We start from the raw sequence: 18,736 nt of genomic DNA, 5'->3' as shown, positions 1-18,736 counted from the left end.
TGATTGTGCCAAAGCCTTTGACTGTGTAGATCACAACAAACTGTGGAAATTTTTTCAAGAGATGGGAATACCAGAACCCCTGCCTGACTCTTGAAAAACCTGTATGTGGGTCAAGAGGCAGCAGACATGACATGGAACTGTACATGGAACAACAGACTAGTTCCAAATTTGGAAAGGAGTACCTCAAGGCTGTATATTGTCACCCTGCTTATTTAACTGATATGCAGAGTACATCATGAGAAATGCTGGGCTGGATGAAGCACAAGCTGGAATCAAGATTGCCAGGAGAAGTATTAATAACCTCAGATACTCAAATGACATCACCCTTAGGGCAGAAAGCAAAGAAGAACTAAAGAGCCTCTTGATGAAAGTGAAAGAGGAGAGTGAAAAAGTTGGCTTAGATCTCAACATTCAGAAAACTAATATCATGGCATCTGGTCCCATCACTTCATGGCAAATAGACGGGGAAACAATGGAAACAGGGAGACACTTTACTTTTTTGGGCTCCAAAATCACTGCAGATGGTGACTGCAGCCATGAAATTAAAAAACACTTGCTCTTTGGAAGAAAAACTATGACTAATCCAGACAGCATATTAAAAAGCAGAGACATTACTTTGCCAACAAAGTAGTCTAGTCAAAGCTTTGGTTTTTCCAGTAGTCATGTATGGATGTGAGAGCTGGACTGTACAGAAAGCTGAGCACCTAAGAATGATGCTTTTGGACTGTGGTGTTGGAGAAGACTCTTGAGAGTCCCTTGGACTGCAAGGAGATCCAACCAGTCAATCCCAAAGGAAATCAGTCCTGAATATTCATTGGAAGGATTGATGCTGAAACTGAAACTTCCAATACTTTGGCCACCTGATGTGAAGAACTGACTCACTGGAAAAGACCCTGATGCGGTGAAAGATTGAAGGCAGGAGAGGAAGGGGACGACAGAGGATAAGATGCTTGGATGGCATTACCGACTTGATGGATGAGTTTTAGCAAGCTCTGGGAGTTGATGATGGACAGGGAAGCCTGGCGTCCTGCAGTCCATGGGGTCACAAAGGGTCAGACATGACTGAGCGACTGAACTGATATAAAAACGGTCAACTGTGACCTCAAAGCCCCCAAAAATAATTTTTTTACAGTGTCTTAGGCTTGATTTCTGATAAAACTGTAGTACTCAAATACAAAAGTTATTTGGGGAACTAGAATTTATACTCTTTCATTCAAAACAGTGACCTGAAGTTGTGCTGTTCCTCATATATCTATTAGAATACCAAATATAAAATTAAGATAAAGTCAGTTTTTATATAATGCCAAATTACTGATATATTTTTCTTGTTAGATGAGACTGTGTTGGAGTCATGGTAAAGTTAAGAATAGTTTTGGGCTTTAACTCAATTTTGTGACCTATTGTTCTCTTTCCCTTAACCAAAAGATACACTTATTCGAAAATATTAGATATAAAACAGTGTTTAAGCAAATCAGTGGATCCAAAACCAAGAGATCGTTTCTTTAAAGCTACTTGGTTACGTATATCAAACAGCTTAAAAATATTTATACTATTTGACTCAGTAATCCTCCTTACTAAAATATTTCTCAAGGAAAATATGCATAATAATTTACACACAAAGAAATTCATCAAAACACTAGTGTATCAGAACAAGTAGCTAAACATATAATAGGATAATATGAATTATATTATTCAGTCATGCAAGAAAATACCATATAGTTCTTAAAATATCTGTGAAATATATTCAGTAGCATAGAAGTGTCTGTAACATAAAGTTACATCCAAAAGAATGATAAAAACTTATCCATACAGTATGTAAAATACACATTCACATTACATGTGCATGAAAAAAAAAAGACAAAAGAAATACATCCAAATGTATTTTTCTATCTGTTCTTAATTTTCTTGGTGGACAATTGTTTTTTTAATTTTGGAAAACAATCGACACTATTTTGTGAAAGCAGTGAAGGTGCAGTGAGTACCTAACTTCTCAACAGGCAGGCAGACTGCCATCCCCAGCCTTCTTTTCACAATATAAAGTCAGAGAACATTCCTGCACCCAATGTTAAGAACACGGCATGCTAACACAAAGCCACATGTTATACTGAAAACTCCATGGGTGTTGTGATCATTTACAAAGTTCACAGCTGGATAAGGGAGGATTTCTGCCTTCCTTCTCACTTAAAGCTTCTCCTTCCTACTTGTCACACCTAAAAAGAACGCTCATCAAAGTATCTGCTAAGGCCTGCAGCTCTGGTAACACCTGGGGTTTCAGCATTCTTTCTGCTCAGGTTGTAAAACCTCTTAGTGACTGTACTGTAGGTGGCTGCCCGAGGAGGATGATGGGCTCCACTTCAGGGACGCAAACACTCCCAGTGGTTCCACTTTTTTTCAAAGAAAAATATAAGAAGAATAGAAGTAAACAATTTAATTTTGCACAGTATAAACTGGAATGTATCTGCTTTTTAATTACATATGGCCAAATATCCCAGTATCTTGAGTATTTCAAGAAAAAAAAAAATCCAGTTTCTTGTCACACTTTTACCATTTCAATCCCATCTGTAGCTCCCTTATGTCTTTTCCATGCCGTCTAGTCCTATTCACTCTCCTCCAAACTGCTTTTCAGAACACTCTCAGTGTCTCCTCTTTTCTCATCCCGACCTTCACCGCCACCAACCCCCCACATTTGGCAGAGGCTGACGAGTACTGTCTGACTCACTCCTGGGCTCCAGGCAAGCACCCTCTCTTCCTGAGTTTCTGCACAACTTCACTGGCCGTGACAGCTTGCCAGAGCTTCAAGTCTGAAATGACAGAGGCAACATTGAACAGCCACGCTAAACTGGAGACACGTGGAAAAGCCCAGACTACTGTCATCGGGATCTGTGCTGCTGAGGGTTTCTTTGGTGGATGAGAGCAGCTGTACACTAATTAAGGCCCCTCTTAAATACCTGAAGTATCTCCAGTGAAGGTGACCACACAAAAATACGCTCATCAGCACAGCACAGGTGGACCAAAAAGTCATGAAACACAATACAAGAGGAATTATTAAGTAATATCAATTATTTTGAGAATTTAAAAAAAAGCAACATTCACTGCATTCTCCCCAGTTAGTTCCATAGCTAACTTACAAATACAAGATGCTTTGATAAGCCTAGAACTTTAAAAATTTATATAATACAGCTAATTCTGGACTGGTTTATCCAGTAGACATGTATGGATGTAAGAGTCGGACTGTAAAGAAAGCTGAGTGTCAAAGAATTGATTTTGAACTGTGGTGTTGGAGAAGATTCTTGAGAATCCCTTGAACTGCAAGGAGATCAAACCAGTCAATCCTAGAGGAAATCAGTCCTAAATATTCATTGGAAGGACTGATGCTGAAGCTCCAATACTCTGCCACCTGATGCTGCGAAAGACTGAAGGCGGGAGGAGAAGGGGACGACAGAGGATGAGATGGTTGGATGGCATCACCGACTGCATGGACATGAGTTTGAGCAAACTCCAGGAGATGGTGAGGGACAGGGAGGGCTGGCGTGCTGCAGTCCATGGGGTCGCAAAGAGCCATGGGGTCACAAAGAGCTGGACATGACTAAGCAACTGAACTGAACTGAATTCTGGACTAACCTATTAGAGTAAGTATCAATTAGATATAGCACTTCTTGCTGAAGCATCAAAAATATTGTTCTGCAGTACATACAAAATTGGGTCCCTGAAAAAAAAAAAAAAATTGGGTCCCTGACACTTTCCTTTTCTACCATGGTAACAGGCTCAATAGTCAGTGTGCTAGAATTCTAGCACGTTTCTCTTATATTTTAGGGTTTTGTCATGATTACTGTTCTCACCATTTCCATTATAATGTAGATAGTCTCGTAAATCTCTACAGAGGTGTGATCTAGAAGTACCCACACTTATCTGACACAGAATATAGTTCAGTAACATGTGAAACTGATGTGAGTCCTTCCTCTGGGTAACTGACAGTATCTATTAATACTGTAGCATGAGCCAATTCTGAGTTTCTATTTGCACATTATTGCATAATCTTGGGCAAAGCTTGGAATATCAGGAAATTGGATGACAATTAGTAGGTGCCTGCTTTCCTGTCAGCCTTTGTTTAACAAATTTCATTCCACTTTTCTCTGAATTAAGCTGGAGGAAATAAAGAGGACTGTCCTTAAGGGTTTTAAAAACAGAAAGATAACAGGAGAGAAATTACTGAGCTCATTTGTTGCTTGGAGTAGAGAAATTTTTCATTCAAAAATTCCAGAAAGATAAATGGAGAGAAAAACAGAAGGTAAGATCCCCATTTCTTACCTCATCGGGGAGATACCATGCAGGTTGGCAGCCAGGAGATAAGGAAGAGTATCAAGCCCCTTGTTTGACCTTTCCTCCCTAATCTCAGCAAACCAGCTGAGGTCTGGGGCCTGCGCCACCTGCTGGTCCTCAGAGCTGGTGCTACCCAAGGTGCAGTTGCGTTTAGAACAGGGTCTCCCCTTTTAATGCCTGACCTTTGCTAGTCCAGACTAGCTGCCATATCCCTCTTACTCTGGGAGAGAAAAAGAAGAAAAACAAAACCCTGAGGAACATCTATGTGTGGGGCTACCACTGTAGATAAACTATTTCAAAGTGATAAGTTAGAAAATCAGTTACTTACTATCTTTACTGTGCTATAATTTCTTCTAACCAGATACTTAGAGAAGGAAATGGTAACCCACTCCAGTGTTTTTGCCTGGAGAATCCCATGGACAGAGGAGCCTTGCAGGCTACAGTCCATGGGGTTGCAAAAGTCGGACACACCTTAGCAACTAAACCACCTACCAACCAGATCCTACAATCCATTATCAGCAGGATTCCACCTACGGTAAACAAATATGAAGTAAACACTGAAAATTACTAATTTTTTTGGTTATTGATTACGTCCAACTTTGAGTCACACTATACATTTTGATCTATATAATCTAAATAGGTAATTTCCTGGTTACATAATAATTGGCACATCCACATTTATACTCTTTGATAATAAAATTAAACAGTTTTATACATCTCATTTTGCAATCTGTAGTTCAGGCAAGCCCAAGTCTTTGCCCCTATATCCACACAGGCTTTCTTGCTTGGATTTTATGTATAAATAATTTTGTTTTATGTGAGGCAAGGAATCAAAAGGGTCCCCTGGTGGCTCAGCAGTAAAGAATCTGCCTGCCAAAGCTGGAGATGCAGGTTCAATCCCTGGATCAGGAAGATCCCCTGGAGAAGGGAATTGGAACCCACCCCAGTATTCTTGCCTGGAGAATCCCCTGGACAGAGAAGCTTGGCTGGCTACAGGTCCATAGGGTCACAAAGAGTTGGATATGACTGACGAAACTTACTTTACTTCACTTTTACTTTAGCATTAAGTGATATTTCCATATTGAGTTATTCTTCTTAGGTGATAATGGAAAGGTCATTCTTTGGATACAACTGAAGCATTTTAAGGGGCTTCCCAGGTGGCTCGGTGGTAAAGAATCCACCTGCCAAGCAGGAGACATGGGTTGAGCCCTGGGTAGGAAGATCCCCTGGGAAAGGGAATGGCTACCCACTTCAGTATGACTTGCCTGGAAAATCCCATGGACAGAGGATCCTGGCAGTCAAAGAGGTCAGATGGGACCCAGCAACTGAAGTGAAAGTGAAAGGCACTCAGTCGTGTCAGACTCATTGTGACCCCATGGATTACACAGTCCATGGAATTCTCCAGGCCAGAATACTGGAGTGGGTGGCCTTTCCCTCCGCCAGGGTATCTTCCCAACCCAGGGATCAAACCCAGGTCTCCTGAATTGCAGGCGGATTCTTTACCAGCTGAGCCACAAGGGAAGCCCCTCAGCAACTGAGCATGCATGCAAAAAACATTTTGACAGCCTGCTACAGTTTTCACTTATAAATTAGTAACTATAAATTCAACCCAAATAGTGAACATAAGCACGTCTGAAACCCAAAAATTAATGAGCCTGAGTGCAGACTGTAAATCCTACTGTTTATGGACGACACATCCCAGGCTTGCAGTGCACAGCACCAGTGACCTGGGGAAAATGGGCCACACTTTGACGGCATGGCTGCAAGCTGCCAGATGACCACCACTTGGATATCCAGTTAAACCACATGCAGTATCAAATGACAACAAGCAGGGGTCTCTGTAAGGCAAATCAAAGTCTCACATTTTCAACTGTTCACAGACTCATAAATCAGGGCTAGAAGAATCTATTTTAACATACTTGTTTAGAAAAAAAATGATCAGCTTGAAAACAATTGAGTCTAATGACTTACCAAAGTTAACAGAAACCCTTCTAGAATCTGAGAATTCTAACAACTAACTCTTTTCCACTGCCCAGGGCAATTTTGCATGTTAGACCCCCACAGCCTCTAAAGGTAAAATAGCCAGGAATATTGAGGAAATTACCCAGACAATTAAAATTCCAAAGAATTCACAATAATAAAGTAACATCTCAAGCTTTGAGACTAGTTTTTCAATCATAAACACAAGCTTTGGGGCAATACAGCATAACGATAAATAAAGCATGGCTTAGGAGAAAAGAATCTATAGATAGATAATATTTCCAAAATGATCTTTTAAACCAGTTCCCTGTGATTCTAAATGCCAGCAACAAACAAGCAAACAAATGAAACTCCTGACGCTTACAATCAATTAACACTTTTGCATCTCTTTACCTTTCTGAATCTACTTTGGTTTCCTCACCCCTTACCACCAGCCAAGCCCAGATCCCCAGTGGGGCCTCCACAGTGCTGAAAGCAATATTGCCCTCTTTTATTCCTGTGGTTCTGGAACAGTCCAGAAGATGCATTTGCCTTCTGGGCTATTGTCACTGATTATTCATGAAAATGGACAAACTCTTCATAGAAGTACAGAGAATTAGTCATACAGGGAATTTTAAACATGTCTTACTCAAGGGGATGTTAAATATTTATCACCAGAACCTTTCAACCAAAGAAAACCTTATTTTTCATATAAATGAATAACATAAATTATATAATATATACAGTATACTACATAATTTCATTATACACAATATATATTACAGACTATAATAAATGTTTACACAATATCATATATTCAAAGATACATGTCAACTCTCCCTAGTGTGAGAATCACAGCCCTGCCTGTCCTCCCTGCCACAGCCCCAAGAAGGAATCCCTAGCCTTCCAAAGCACCTGTCAAGCCCATCAGCCTCAAGGAGACATATTTTGTTCTCAAAATTAACCTACTGTTGTTGGCCCAAGAGTCTTTTTTGCAGACGGTAAAGAATCCACCTGCAGTGCAGGAGACCTGGGTTCGATCCCTGGGTCATGAAGATCCCTTGGAGCAGGGAGTGGCTGTCCACTCCAGTATTCTCGCCTGGAGAATCCCATGGACAGAGGAGTCTGGTGGGCTACAGTCCATGGGGTCACAAAGAGCTGGACACGACTGGGCGACTAATATACTTCCTCAACACAACCACCTCTGTTTCTGTATCATTTACTCTTATAATACAAGAAAACAAGGAGGCTTGAAACAGATCTTCCTTCAGTATGACAGACAGTATTATTATAGAAGAAAATCTCTGTTTTTTATCAATCTAATTATAAGAGATGTTTAATGTTCATTTTCATAAAATATTACCCATTCTCATATGCATTAGTAGAATTTTTTTTATCAAAATTGTGCCTTCTCTGCTGTTTGGACAAGGTCACAAAAAGAGGCTTTATTAATGCAGTAATTTTCTCAGTTAACATTCCTGGGGACTGGCTGTATTAAAAATCATTCTAAATTCCATGGGTTACGCCCACATTTCCTCAACTGTGTTCTACAGAAAACTTCATGAAGTATTACTAAGGTCCACCATCCCCTCACAAAGAAAAAAATCCCTAAACATGTATTTTAAATACTGAACTCTTCACCCCCCTCATGCAGATTTACAAAATCACTGACATATTAAAGGGCTTGACAATTCCTGCAGTAAAGAAACCTGTTTTATATCTCCAACATGATTTCCAATATAATTTAAGCAGAAACACTGATTATGGGGCACACATGAACATTCTATATAACAATGGTCTTTTCTTAATTATTTAATTGGAGGATAATTACTTTAGAATATTGTGATGGTTTTTGCCATACATTGACATGAATCAGCCATCGGTACACATGTGTTCTCTTGAGCAAGCATTGTTTTAGCCCATACCACAAGAAACTATATTCTCATAGGGAATTTTGGTGCGCAGGGCCGAAACAAAGGAAAATTCAGAAATGAAAACTCATTCAATGGCACAATCAACTACATCCTCACACAGAGGGTGAGAAATATCTGCAGAATGTTTAAGAGCACAAGAAGGAATATAGCACAATCAATCCTGCTCTTCATACATGCAGTTACTCCCAATCTCTTTCAAGTATGCACACTGCTTTGGAAAGGCAAAACATGGCATACAACAGTGGTGAGAAATTTTGCCGGGTGGGCGTGAATTTGTGTCAGCCCCTGCAATCACTCCAACACCACAGAAGGCTTCTTGGTCTATACCTTTGGAACCACTAATCTAGACCATAGGAATGGCACTGCTTTCCGTAATTTGGATGTCTTTTCTGTGACAAGTTCACAGGAATTCATATGTGTACAACTATGGTTAATTTCACGTGCGTGTGCACACTCAGTTGTGTCCAAATCTTTGCAACCCCGAACCCACCAGGCTCCTCTGTCCATGGATTTTCCAGATAAGAATACTTGAGTGGGTTGTCATTTCCTTCTCCAAGGGATCTTCCTGACCCAAGGATCGAACTAGTGTGTGTTGAGTCTTCTGCACTGGCAGGCAGATTCTTTACCACTGCACTACCTGGGAAGCCCTCTGTGCGCTTGACAAACACCAAGATAAGGGAATCTCTCCATGAAACAAACAGAAGATACAGTTTTACCACAAGGGTCATGTGTTACACAGATGCACTTAAAAGTATTCACCAAGCATATTCTACATAACAGGCACTGTCCCTGGTAACTAATCTAGTCTTTCAACCTGATATACAGACTTCTCTCTCAGATGGATTTTTAGAGCCATGATTGGGAAAAAAAATTCAATGATATTACAATGAATTATCATATTGTTGTCTCTTTTAAAACAATTTTTGGTTGGCATAGATTCACAGATTCACACACACACACAACTTGTAATGATGCATGATCCAGAAAACGTGTTCCTTCTACCCATTAAAGTTGACAGTTGTAAAGTCTAATAAAAAAAAATTAAATTTTAAAAGAAGAGTGATGTGATATTGAACTAAGTAGCTAACACTTCATATATATGTATCAAACACAATCAGAGTCATGTAGCTTTAAACCAGTAGATTTTGCTATCCTTTAAAGTCAACTCAAAATAAAACAAATATATTCATGTCATGAATCATAGCATGAGTCAGTAAATATTTTAGATAAAAGGAATTCTTTCATTATAGAACTTAAGTAAAATATGATGATGTAATAAAATGGATTCAATAGAATCCATACCTTCTCTCAGACTGATTGGAAAAGCACAAATTAGAACTTTTAAAGAGCTATGACATTCTCATATTTTAATCTTACTCCTATTCATCTGAAATGTTAGTTCCATGCATGCTAAGGTTTTTGTTAATTATATCAATGCTTCTGTGTAAAAATGCAAAAAGGGATACATGAGTTAACACTTACAAATGGTTTCTATTTCTTAATATAGTCTCCTGGTAACCAAGGATTAAGAGAATTCTACATCTCCCTCCACAGAGATCAGAGGCAAGCTCTCCATTGTGAGCCCTCTTGAATTGACAGGACTGAACAAATTGCCAAGAGATGAAACCTATTTCAGTCCTAGTCTTCCAAATTTTGCCGCTAGAGAGTCTTCCTAATGTCTGGCATGAATGGCCCAGAAGTAAACTGTGCTGAAAAGCTAGCAAACAAATGAAAACCACTACAGCTACACTGCACTGCTGAATAGGCATCAGAGGGAATGCAGAGCTTAATGAATCTCTGTATTAAGAAGAACCACCAAAACTTCCCTATCATGTAGGAAAGCTCAAGCCGCATATACTCCCAATTAGAGACAAAACTTTGAGCGTAACAAAGGCACCAGTGACTAGTGTTTGAAACACCTCCACTAATCCTTACCCAGGCTGTACATCACGGCTCCACCACAATGACTTCCCTCCTCTCCACACTGAAATCAGTGTAAAAGCTCTCCAGGGAAGGGGCTAAATGCTATAAAATACGTAACAGCTGAAGGTACTTTGCCTGCATGCTACGTCTCTCCAGCTGTGTCCGACTCTTTGGGACCCATGGACTGCAGCCCACCAGGCTCCTCTGTCCAAGGGATTCTCCAGGCAAGAACACTGGAGTGGGTTGCCATGCCCTCCTCCAGGGGTTCTTCTTGACCCAGGGATCCAACCCACATCTCTTACATCTCCTGCATTGGCAGGCGGACTCTTTACCACTAGCACTACCACTATACTGTGTACAATTATACAAATTCTGATTAAATTAAGTCCCCTAAAATAAAAACTATATATATCACATTTAGCCTGTAAAAGGTTCTTCTTGGTCATGAGCCCAAATTCTGGGATAAAAATATTTCATTGGAAAGCCACCTATTTATTCATGAATTTTATATTTATTCATTCATTCATTCTTCATTCATAGATGTTTCTTTCAACCAATATCTAATAGACACTAGTATCTATTTATATAGCAACTATTAGATTTTGGTTTTGCACTATGAAAGGGTGTTCTTAGACACACAGATCTGCCTCATGAGGTTTATAGTCTCAAGGAGGAGAAAAAGGGGGAAGAAAGAGTCTAAACAAACAAGCACACCAGAATCATGCTTACTTAACAGCAATCACTTGATAGTAACATCACTTGATAGCGATAAAAGGAAAGACTAAGAGCACAGAGAAGTAAACTGGAAGATCCACTTCAGATGGCAATGAAGATCATGGAAAAAGGTTAAACCTCATAAGGCCCTAAGAAAGCATTTTTTAATTGCTCTGTAGCACAATGAGGCAGAAAGAAACAAGATCAAGTCCCAGCTTTGTATCAACAGTAAATCAGAGCTGTTCCTAAGGCTATTTTTTCACCTGAACAATGGAGATGAGAGTAACATCTCCCTGTAAGATATAATTCACTAAGCCGATCATCAGGTTTGATGATCAAATATGCAAAATATCTGAAACATTTCATCAACTGCAAAATGCCATAAAGCTGTTGTTAGCTGTCATCTCCCTAAGTTATACCTCAATATGCATCATGAGAAAATTTTAAAGATTCACAATGGTCAACAGGCTTGATTTATTTAAACCAAATGTTCAGTAGGCTTCTAGCATGATGAGAGTATATATGATATGATACTTTAGGAGATACGGAGGACAGAGGAACCTGGCGTGCTGCAGTCCATGAGATCAAAAAGTCGGTCAGGACTCAGCAACTAAACAACAACCAGAGTGTTATGATACAGAACCCACAGGACAAAGAAAGGTTCTGCTACAAATGGAAGCAAAGAAGAGCTCTTACAGATAACAGACTTGACAAAATCAGATGCTGAACTCATACTGCTTTATTGGCAAAAATTATAAAGTTTTTAATATATAAATAAGCAGATTCGTGCCATTAATTCAAACCAAGTACTTACTTCTATGTGCAACACAACATAGGATCTACTGAGCCTGGCAAAGGCTCCAGGAAGAGGTTGCTCACAACAAGGCAATGTGTGGAAGATTCATTTTTTAAGAGATGTAGCAACATAAGCTTTACAACCTCCCTGAGGGGAAAGACAAAAAGCATCCTCTTTGCCTCCCATATCATTCTTTCTAATGTTAAACAGAAACCTCCTTTCATAAAGAGCATATTATGTAAGCGTTATTCTCATCCATCTCTTAAGTTCATTATATGCTTCCTTATCAGTGCCCCAGCATTGATGTTTAATCATAACTTAGGCACGAAACATACTCCCAGCAAAAAGTAATGTCCTCAGTAAACAGTTTTACCTCCTAAATGCAGCAACCTGGAACCAAATGCCAACATGCTCACTGGACCTTACCCCGGGAGTGCCTTTCATGTAAGAGGTTTTTCAAACCCAATTGGGTCAGAGAAACACTTCCTCCTTTCTGCTGAGTCATCCCTCAGCTTAAGTGATAATAAGAGCATTAGCACATTTCCAACATTTAAAATGCTAGTAACAATTCAAATGCGACTAACAATTCATATGCTAACTCTGAACAACGAAGCCAGAGCCTCTCCATAAAAAATCAGAAAGGGACGGTTTCCTAATACCAGTGTGGCTGGCTGTGATCGTATGGGTATCTTCACCTCAGTTTTCTGTGTAGAGCTAAGCCTTTGTGCTATCAGCCAGGCATCTTTGTGCCACGGGCATCTGAGAAGCCAGAGACTGAGTTACTGAGTATTAAGGGACTTGCCCAAGGCTAGAGGTTCCCATTGGTCCAGAAACAGAACCTGAAACTCCCAACCCCATCAGGCTCTTTGCAGCACAGCTGTGGGACCCCTGGGACTCAGCCTCTCTGCCTGAGGACCCGGCCAGGTCCTGGACACTGGGTGCCCCGCAGGCAGAGCAACTCTAGACTCTGTGGCACAGGAAGGGGAGCTGATTAACATAAATTTGATCAAAATGCCTAAAAGCTAAATTCTCCAGCTGATCCCAGCTCACTCAAACCAAGGTGACCTTCTCCTTTTCCCACTCTTCGGAAAACAGGAAAGACAGCGAGAATAAATGCTTATGTGTTGTGCACGTAAGTAAACGGCACCTATTTTACAGTAACGCAGCACCAAAGCTGCTTGCTGGGGTGTTCCAAAACCATGCTCTTACGAACCATACTCATTTTATACTGAGACACCAAAAAATACGTTGATTTTGAAGAGGAAAACGCAATCAATGAGGAAGGAATACAATACAACAAGCATAAGGGACAAATATACCTCTCATAATAACTAAACACAGCAGATTATATGTCACCTAAAAGGAACTCACAACTAAAACAAGATAACAGTTTATGATTTATATGCATGAAATAAAAAAAAATAATTCTATAGTTACATTTTCATGAACTATATAGTCCAAGGGGTTGCAAAGAGTCAGACACAACTAATCAACTTTCACTTCAATTGTTTTTTTTTTTTTTTTTAACAGAAGTGATACAATCTCTTATTACTTTATTTTTCAATTTAGAAGGAATTCAAGTCTGGGTACTATTTGATATTTTTTTCAGATACCAAGCAATACCAACAGGATTCAATTTTAATAATTTAATTCACTTCAATTTTAATAGATGAATTAAGTGCAGAAAATAATAAAGTTAAATCATAGAACATTAGCCTTTTTAATACTAGAGTTTGAATCTAGTTTTATACCCTCAATATTTGTTGATTAGTAGCTAAGTCACGTCTGATTCTTTTGTGACCCCATGGACACACCAGGATCCTCTGTCCATGGGATTTCCCAGGCAAGAATACTGGACCGGGTTGCTATTTCCTTGTCAGGGGGATCTTCCCAACCCAGAGATCGAACCCATGTCTCCTGCCTTAGCAGATGGATTCTTAACCACTGAGCCACCAAGGAAGCCCAATATCCTCAATACTTTAATACTTAATTAAGTATCTCAAGAAATTGAAAATGTATAGTTCCTTCTGAATTAGCAAATCAAACAATGGCTTATTCTAGTAATTCAAATTCAAAAAGAACTCATATGACTACTTTAAAATACTGTTCTTATTATCTGAACAATTTTTAAAGAGTTCCAGAACTACTTCACTCTCTTTCAGTAAAAAAAAAAAATTTAATTAAATTCTTCTAGTTTTATACTTTAACATTCCCTTACGTATCTTATATTTTCAGTAATTGTGTCCACTTATCTCTCCACCTATCTATTCAACAGGTTTATTTCACAGTTGGACCAGTGCTAAAATTTTAACATCAGAATTATAACACATGCATATAAAAGTTTTCAGTAGACAGTATACTTTCATATGTACAATCTCACTTAAAGAAATATGTAAACCAAATCTCAACAAATAGTTAACCATGCTTAGTTTTAAAAGATTATCTGAACATAATCTTTTAACAAGAGCTAAGAGAACAAGGGAAGTTATATAAAAGAAAATGATTTTTTGTTTGATTGCTGTCAAGTCAACTAATTTAAAAAAGTAAGAAGTGGAAAATTAGGAGTTTGGGATTAACACACACACTCCTATATATAAAACAGGTAAACAATAAGGACCTACTATATAGAACATGCAGCTAAATTCAATATCTTGTAATAACCTATAATGGAAAAGAATCTGAAAAAGAATATATATGTGTGTATATATATATGTATATGCTTATAACTGAGTCACTTTGCTGCACCCTAGAAACTAACAAGATTGCAAATTAACTATACGTCAATTTTAAATAAAGAAGTACACAAAAAGAAAAATTAGAAGCTTAAGAAAAATGGAAATACAAAATATCTCCATTATCAGTGAAACATGTTACAGCAAAACAATGTTAAATATTAAAATACTAAAATCCATTTTGATTGTTAATATAAAACACCAAAATACATCATGCTATATACATGTATATGTATAATGTATCTATTTATTTAATTCTTTGAGGTCAGAGGCATTCTTTGGAGGCATTACCTATACAACCATCAGTAGATAAAGACTGTTTTACAACTGTTTAAAAAGAAAAGTAACTATTTGCTTCATGTTCACCCTCAAAATGTTACTAACAAGAACATATCTGTCCCACCTTGAGATATACATGCTCTATATATCCTTATTTCAGATATTAACAAATCTTTATTTCACTAAAAATGTTTTCAAAAGCATATCTATGAAAATTTGAGAACAGTTTCAAAGAACCTTCCATGATCATTTACCCTGAATTTTCTTGCTAACTTTACTATTCTCACTCCATCTAAATTAACATTTTTGTCACAATACTCATCTTAAACCACAACTTAAATCATGTCAATCATCTGCTTAATAATCTTTACAGGCTCCTTAATTCTTGAAAATTAATTAGCATCTGAAATCCTTGGCAAGGCAGAGAAGATCCTAGGTGAACGGGGTTTGTCCTACTTTTCCAATTTCATCTTTTGAGTCTCTCCTCCACAATTTCCTGTCCTGCTGATCTATCTATCCATAGCTTTGCCAATTTCTTCTCTAACCCAGAATATCCTCCTCTGTCTATGCCAGTCACAATTCTATTCCCCCTACTCACACACCCAACTTAAGTGCCACTTCATAAGCTCTCTCAGAAGCTTCTCCTGTCAGAAGTCCTCTGTTTCTCCCTCTCCCCTCCCTCTTCCTGCCTCCTTCCCTCCCCCTTTCCTTCCCTCTCTCCCTTAGGGCAGGCCCCTTTCTTTTTTCATAACCTAACAACACTTAAGTTTTGTGTAACTAGTAAGGCAATTAAGGGAGCTTACAAATACAATGCATTGCTTTTAAGCAACGTGATTAAAAACATGGGTTTAATCTTATACTCACATACTCTGTTTTTCTCTATAAAATGTCACCTCCAAAATGATACTTAATTATTGCTATAAGTTTGAAGTTCCTTCAGTAAAAAATAGATCAAATATAGCAGCTATGACTATGAGCTCTGATTCTGATCATGAGGTATAGGAAATCAGATTTTTCTAGTGGATGTTTTTACCAATCCACTTGTGGAAGATATTTCAGATGCCAGCCAGTCCATCTGTCCAATAGCCTTCAATTTCCAATTTCATCAATTCCCAATTTTTCTTTACCATAAACTTATATAGAGAGAACCACAAAAATTAACATCATAAAAATGCAAAACAAAAGCCATACAAGTATGCTATGGTACATTAGGCATAATTACTGGCTTTGGTATAGGCACTTAAAGATTATTCAATATAATGGCCTATTTGTCTTCCTATTATTGTCTTCCTATTATTGGGTTCAGAGAAAACTAGGACATTTCAGTTCACAGTGCATGAAGTTTTTAAAGGTGCTAAATATCAGCATGATGTCTAAACAACTGGATAGCTAAGTTTAAAAATTCATTCACAGTAAACGTGTAATGATCTGCAACAAGACATTCTCTATTCCCTGGCTGTTTTAACACTGTACAGAGTTCTTCAAGTGCCACATCAGTATGTTTTCTTCATTATTTGACATCCAATATAATAATTTTTGACATAAAAATCCCCTAAATAATCTATTAACTTCTATACAAAACTTTCTTCTCTATGGAATATGAAGTTCCCAATTAAGGAAATCACAGATTACAGAGTATATCTTGAACATGTTAACTTGTTTCCTTAATGTCATAAGACATACTTTTGACAGAATGATTTTTCAAAAATTTAAAAAAGTAAAACAAATGTGATGTTTTTAGTGTAATATATGTAAAGTTTCTTCCTCATGCATTATTATTAACAATTTATTTATTTATCTGTTTATTATTCATATTTGAATATAAATGTCCTTAGTGATATACATTGAAAGAAAAGTACTTTTTAAATCCTTTAGGTTAAGAGTAAAAAATTAATTAACAGTAGTTTCGTGCAGTCAAAAATTTCTTCCTACAAAATCCATACTAGTGTATGCCTTTAAATATATCTTGCTAAACATCAATTTAAAGTCATGATTTTAGTTTATTGGTAAACATCCACATTTCTATGTTATTTACAATGTTTCTCAAAAAACTGCCCATAAAACATCTGCTTGAAAAAAAAAATATGAAGCACTAGTTTTAAATACAGAGATCCCCAAGATTCCACTTCACACTACTGAATCAGAATCAGAGCCTGGGAGTAAGCATTCAAAACAAGTTCGCCCATGTGACTCTGATGTCCACCAGACTTGAGAAATCCATGGAGTCTCCCTCATGCCTCATTATATTCTTGGTGCTATATTTTAGCAAGAATAGTTGCCAAACGATTTCTTCCAAAATAAAATATTTTTTTTCCAAATTCTCATCCTCTAAAGTGTCACTCAGAAAATGAAACCTGTTTCCAAAACCCCTGGTCTTTCAGTTCAATCAAAAAATGAAAGGGGTCCTTTTTCTCCTTATTCCGTGTTGTCTTAAAGGTTCCTGAGGAACACTGTGACACCCACTTCACACCTCTGGACAGACAGGGACCTCCAGCTTCCACAGGTCAGAACACAGAATCTCCTCGCATTAACACAGCCCTAAGTAACACTCGGTTACCTAGCTTTCCGCCCTCCCTGAAGAGACGGCCCGCAGGCGGCCCAGACCCTCCAGCACGGTCAGCACCTCAGACAGAGCCCGGCGGCTCGAGCCCGCCCTCGGAAAAGCCACTGGACTCAGGAAACCGACCCGAGACAGCGCAGGACACGCCGACCACCGCCCTCCGCGCTCTCCAGCGGCCAGCACCTCCTCCCCCGAGGAAGCAACCCTTGAGCCCCTCTCACCCAGAATACAAGCTCCCCCGCCACTGCGCTCTCCTCCCCCGCTCCCCGGCGCCTGTTGCTAAGGAGGCGAGGCCACTCCGGGCGGCCTGGGCACCGGGGGGCCGACGGCGGGACGGGCCGGGAGCTCGCGGGCGGCGGGGGTGCCCAGCTCCGGTGAGCCCGGACCCCTTCCCACCGCAGGAAAGGCGCGCCCTCCGCGCGGCTCCGAGCCGACGACTGCTCAGCGCGCAGAGGCGCGCGGAGCGAGGCGCGCGAGCAGGCGGAGGCCGGCGCGGCGAGGACCGCTCGGGTGGCCCGCCCGGCCAGCTCGGCCCGGCAGCGCAGGCCTCCAGCCCGGTCCCGAGCCCGCCGGCGGGCCCGCGCGGCGGGGCAGAGGCTTGGACCCGGGGAGGGCAGGCACTCACCATGTTGACTTCGGAAACCATGTCTATGCTGGCGATGTCGATGTTCATCCCCACGCAGACCGGGGGACCTGCGGAAAGTGCACGACACGGCCGTGAGCCAGGCTCGGGCACGGGCTGCGGCGGCCCCGGGGCCCGGGAGCCGCCGAGGAGGGGGAGCCGGCCGAGCCCTCCCCGCGCGGCCGCAGCTCGGCGGCAGCGGCCCCGGCCTCCCTCCTCCGCCCAGGCCCCTGCGCGGGGGGTCGCGCAGCCCGCAGCGGCCGCGCACAGCCTACTTACCCCCGAAGTCCGGTCTCAGGCGAATGTCGTAGCCTTTCAGCAGCTTGTCCACCGTCTCCTTCACAAAGGACATGTTCCCGGGATCGTTCACGCTGCGGGAGGGGTGGAGGGGGGGAGAGAGAGCCGGGTCAGGCGGCGGCTCGCCCGCCCGTGCCCGGCGCGCACACCCGCGCACCCTGCCAGCCGCCCGGCCCGCTTCCCGGCAAGCCAGCCGCGACCCTACCTCTGCGCGCAGCACACCACCGCCACCAACACCGGGGCCGAGAAGATGCCGAAAAACCTTCCTCCCGCAAAGCCCCACATCCCTCCGCCGCGCCCCGGCACGGGGGAGGGGGCGCCCCGCCGCCGTCGCGACCCGCAGCCGGGGCTGCTCCTGCTGCCGCCGCCGCCGCCGCCGCCGCCGCGCTGGCCCCGAGCGGAGGAGGGCGCAGGGGGAGGGCCGGGGAGGCGCGCGCGCGAGGAGGAGCGCGGGCGCGGGCGCGCGGCGAGGGCCGGGGCGGGGCGCGCGGGCCGCCGCGCTGCGCGCCCAGCCGGGCCCCGCTCCCGAGCCCGCGGGGCCCCGGCGCCCAGCGTCCCCGCCGCCTCGGTGACTGCGGAGCGAGACCCGGGGCTCTGCCG

The 18,736-nt window shown here is 41.3% G+C and overlaps 1 protein-coding gene across 1 annotated transcript in view; it reads right to left on the bottom strand.

Annotated features, from left to right (window-relative positions):
* The window catches only part of GABRB3 (gamma-aminobutyric acid type A receptor subunit beta3), a 279,117-nt gene extending 260,592 nt beyond the window's left edge, over nucleotides 1-18,525 (bottom strand). The window contains exons 1-3 of the mRNA XM_043434472.1: nucleotides 18,342-18,525; nucleotides 18,119-18,210; nucleotides 17,843-17,910 (exon numbers count right to left, since the gene is read on the bottom strand). Of these exons, the coding sequence (XP_043290407.1) occupies nucleotides 17,843-17,910; nucleotides 18,119-18,210; nucleotides 18,342-18,421 (240 nt within the window). The 5' untranslated portion in view covers nucleotides 18,422-18,525. The remainder of the gene's footprint in view (nucleotides 1-17,842; nucleotides 17,911-18,118; nucleotides 18,211-18,341) is intronic.
* Nucleotides 18,526-18,736: the final 211 nt, after the last annotated feature.

This window comes from Cervus canadensis, chromosome 17 (assembly GCF_019320065.1).
Source record: "Cervus canadensis isolate Bull #8, Minnesota chromosome 17, ASM1932006v1, whole genome shotgun sequence".
Lineage (NCBI taxonomy): Eukaryota > Metazoa > Chordata > Mammalia > Artiodactyla > Cervidae > Cervus > Cervus canadensis.
This window is presented reverse-complemented; position numbering and strand designations above follow the sequence as displayed.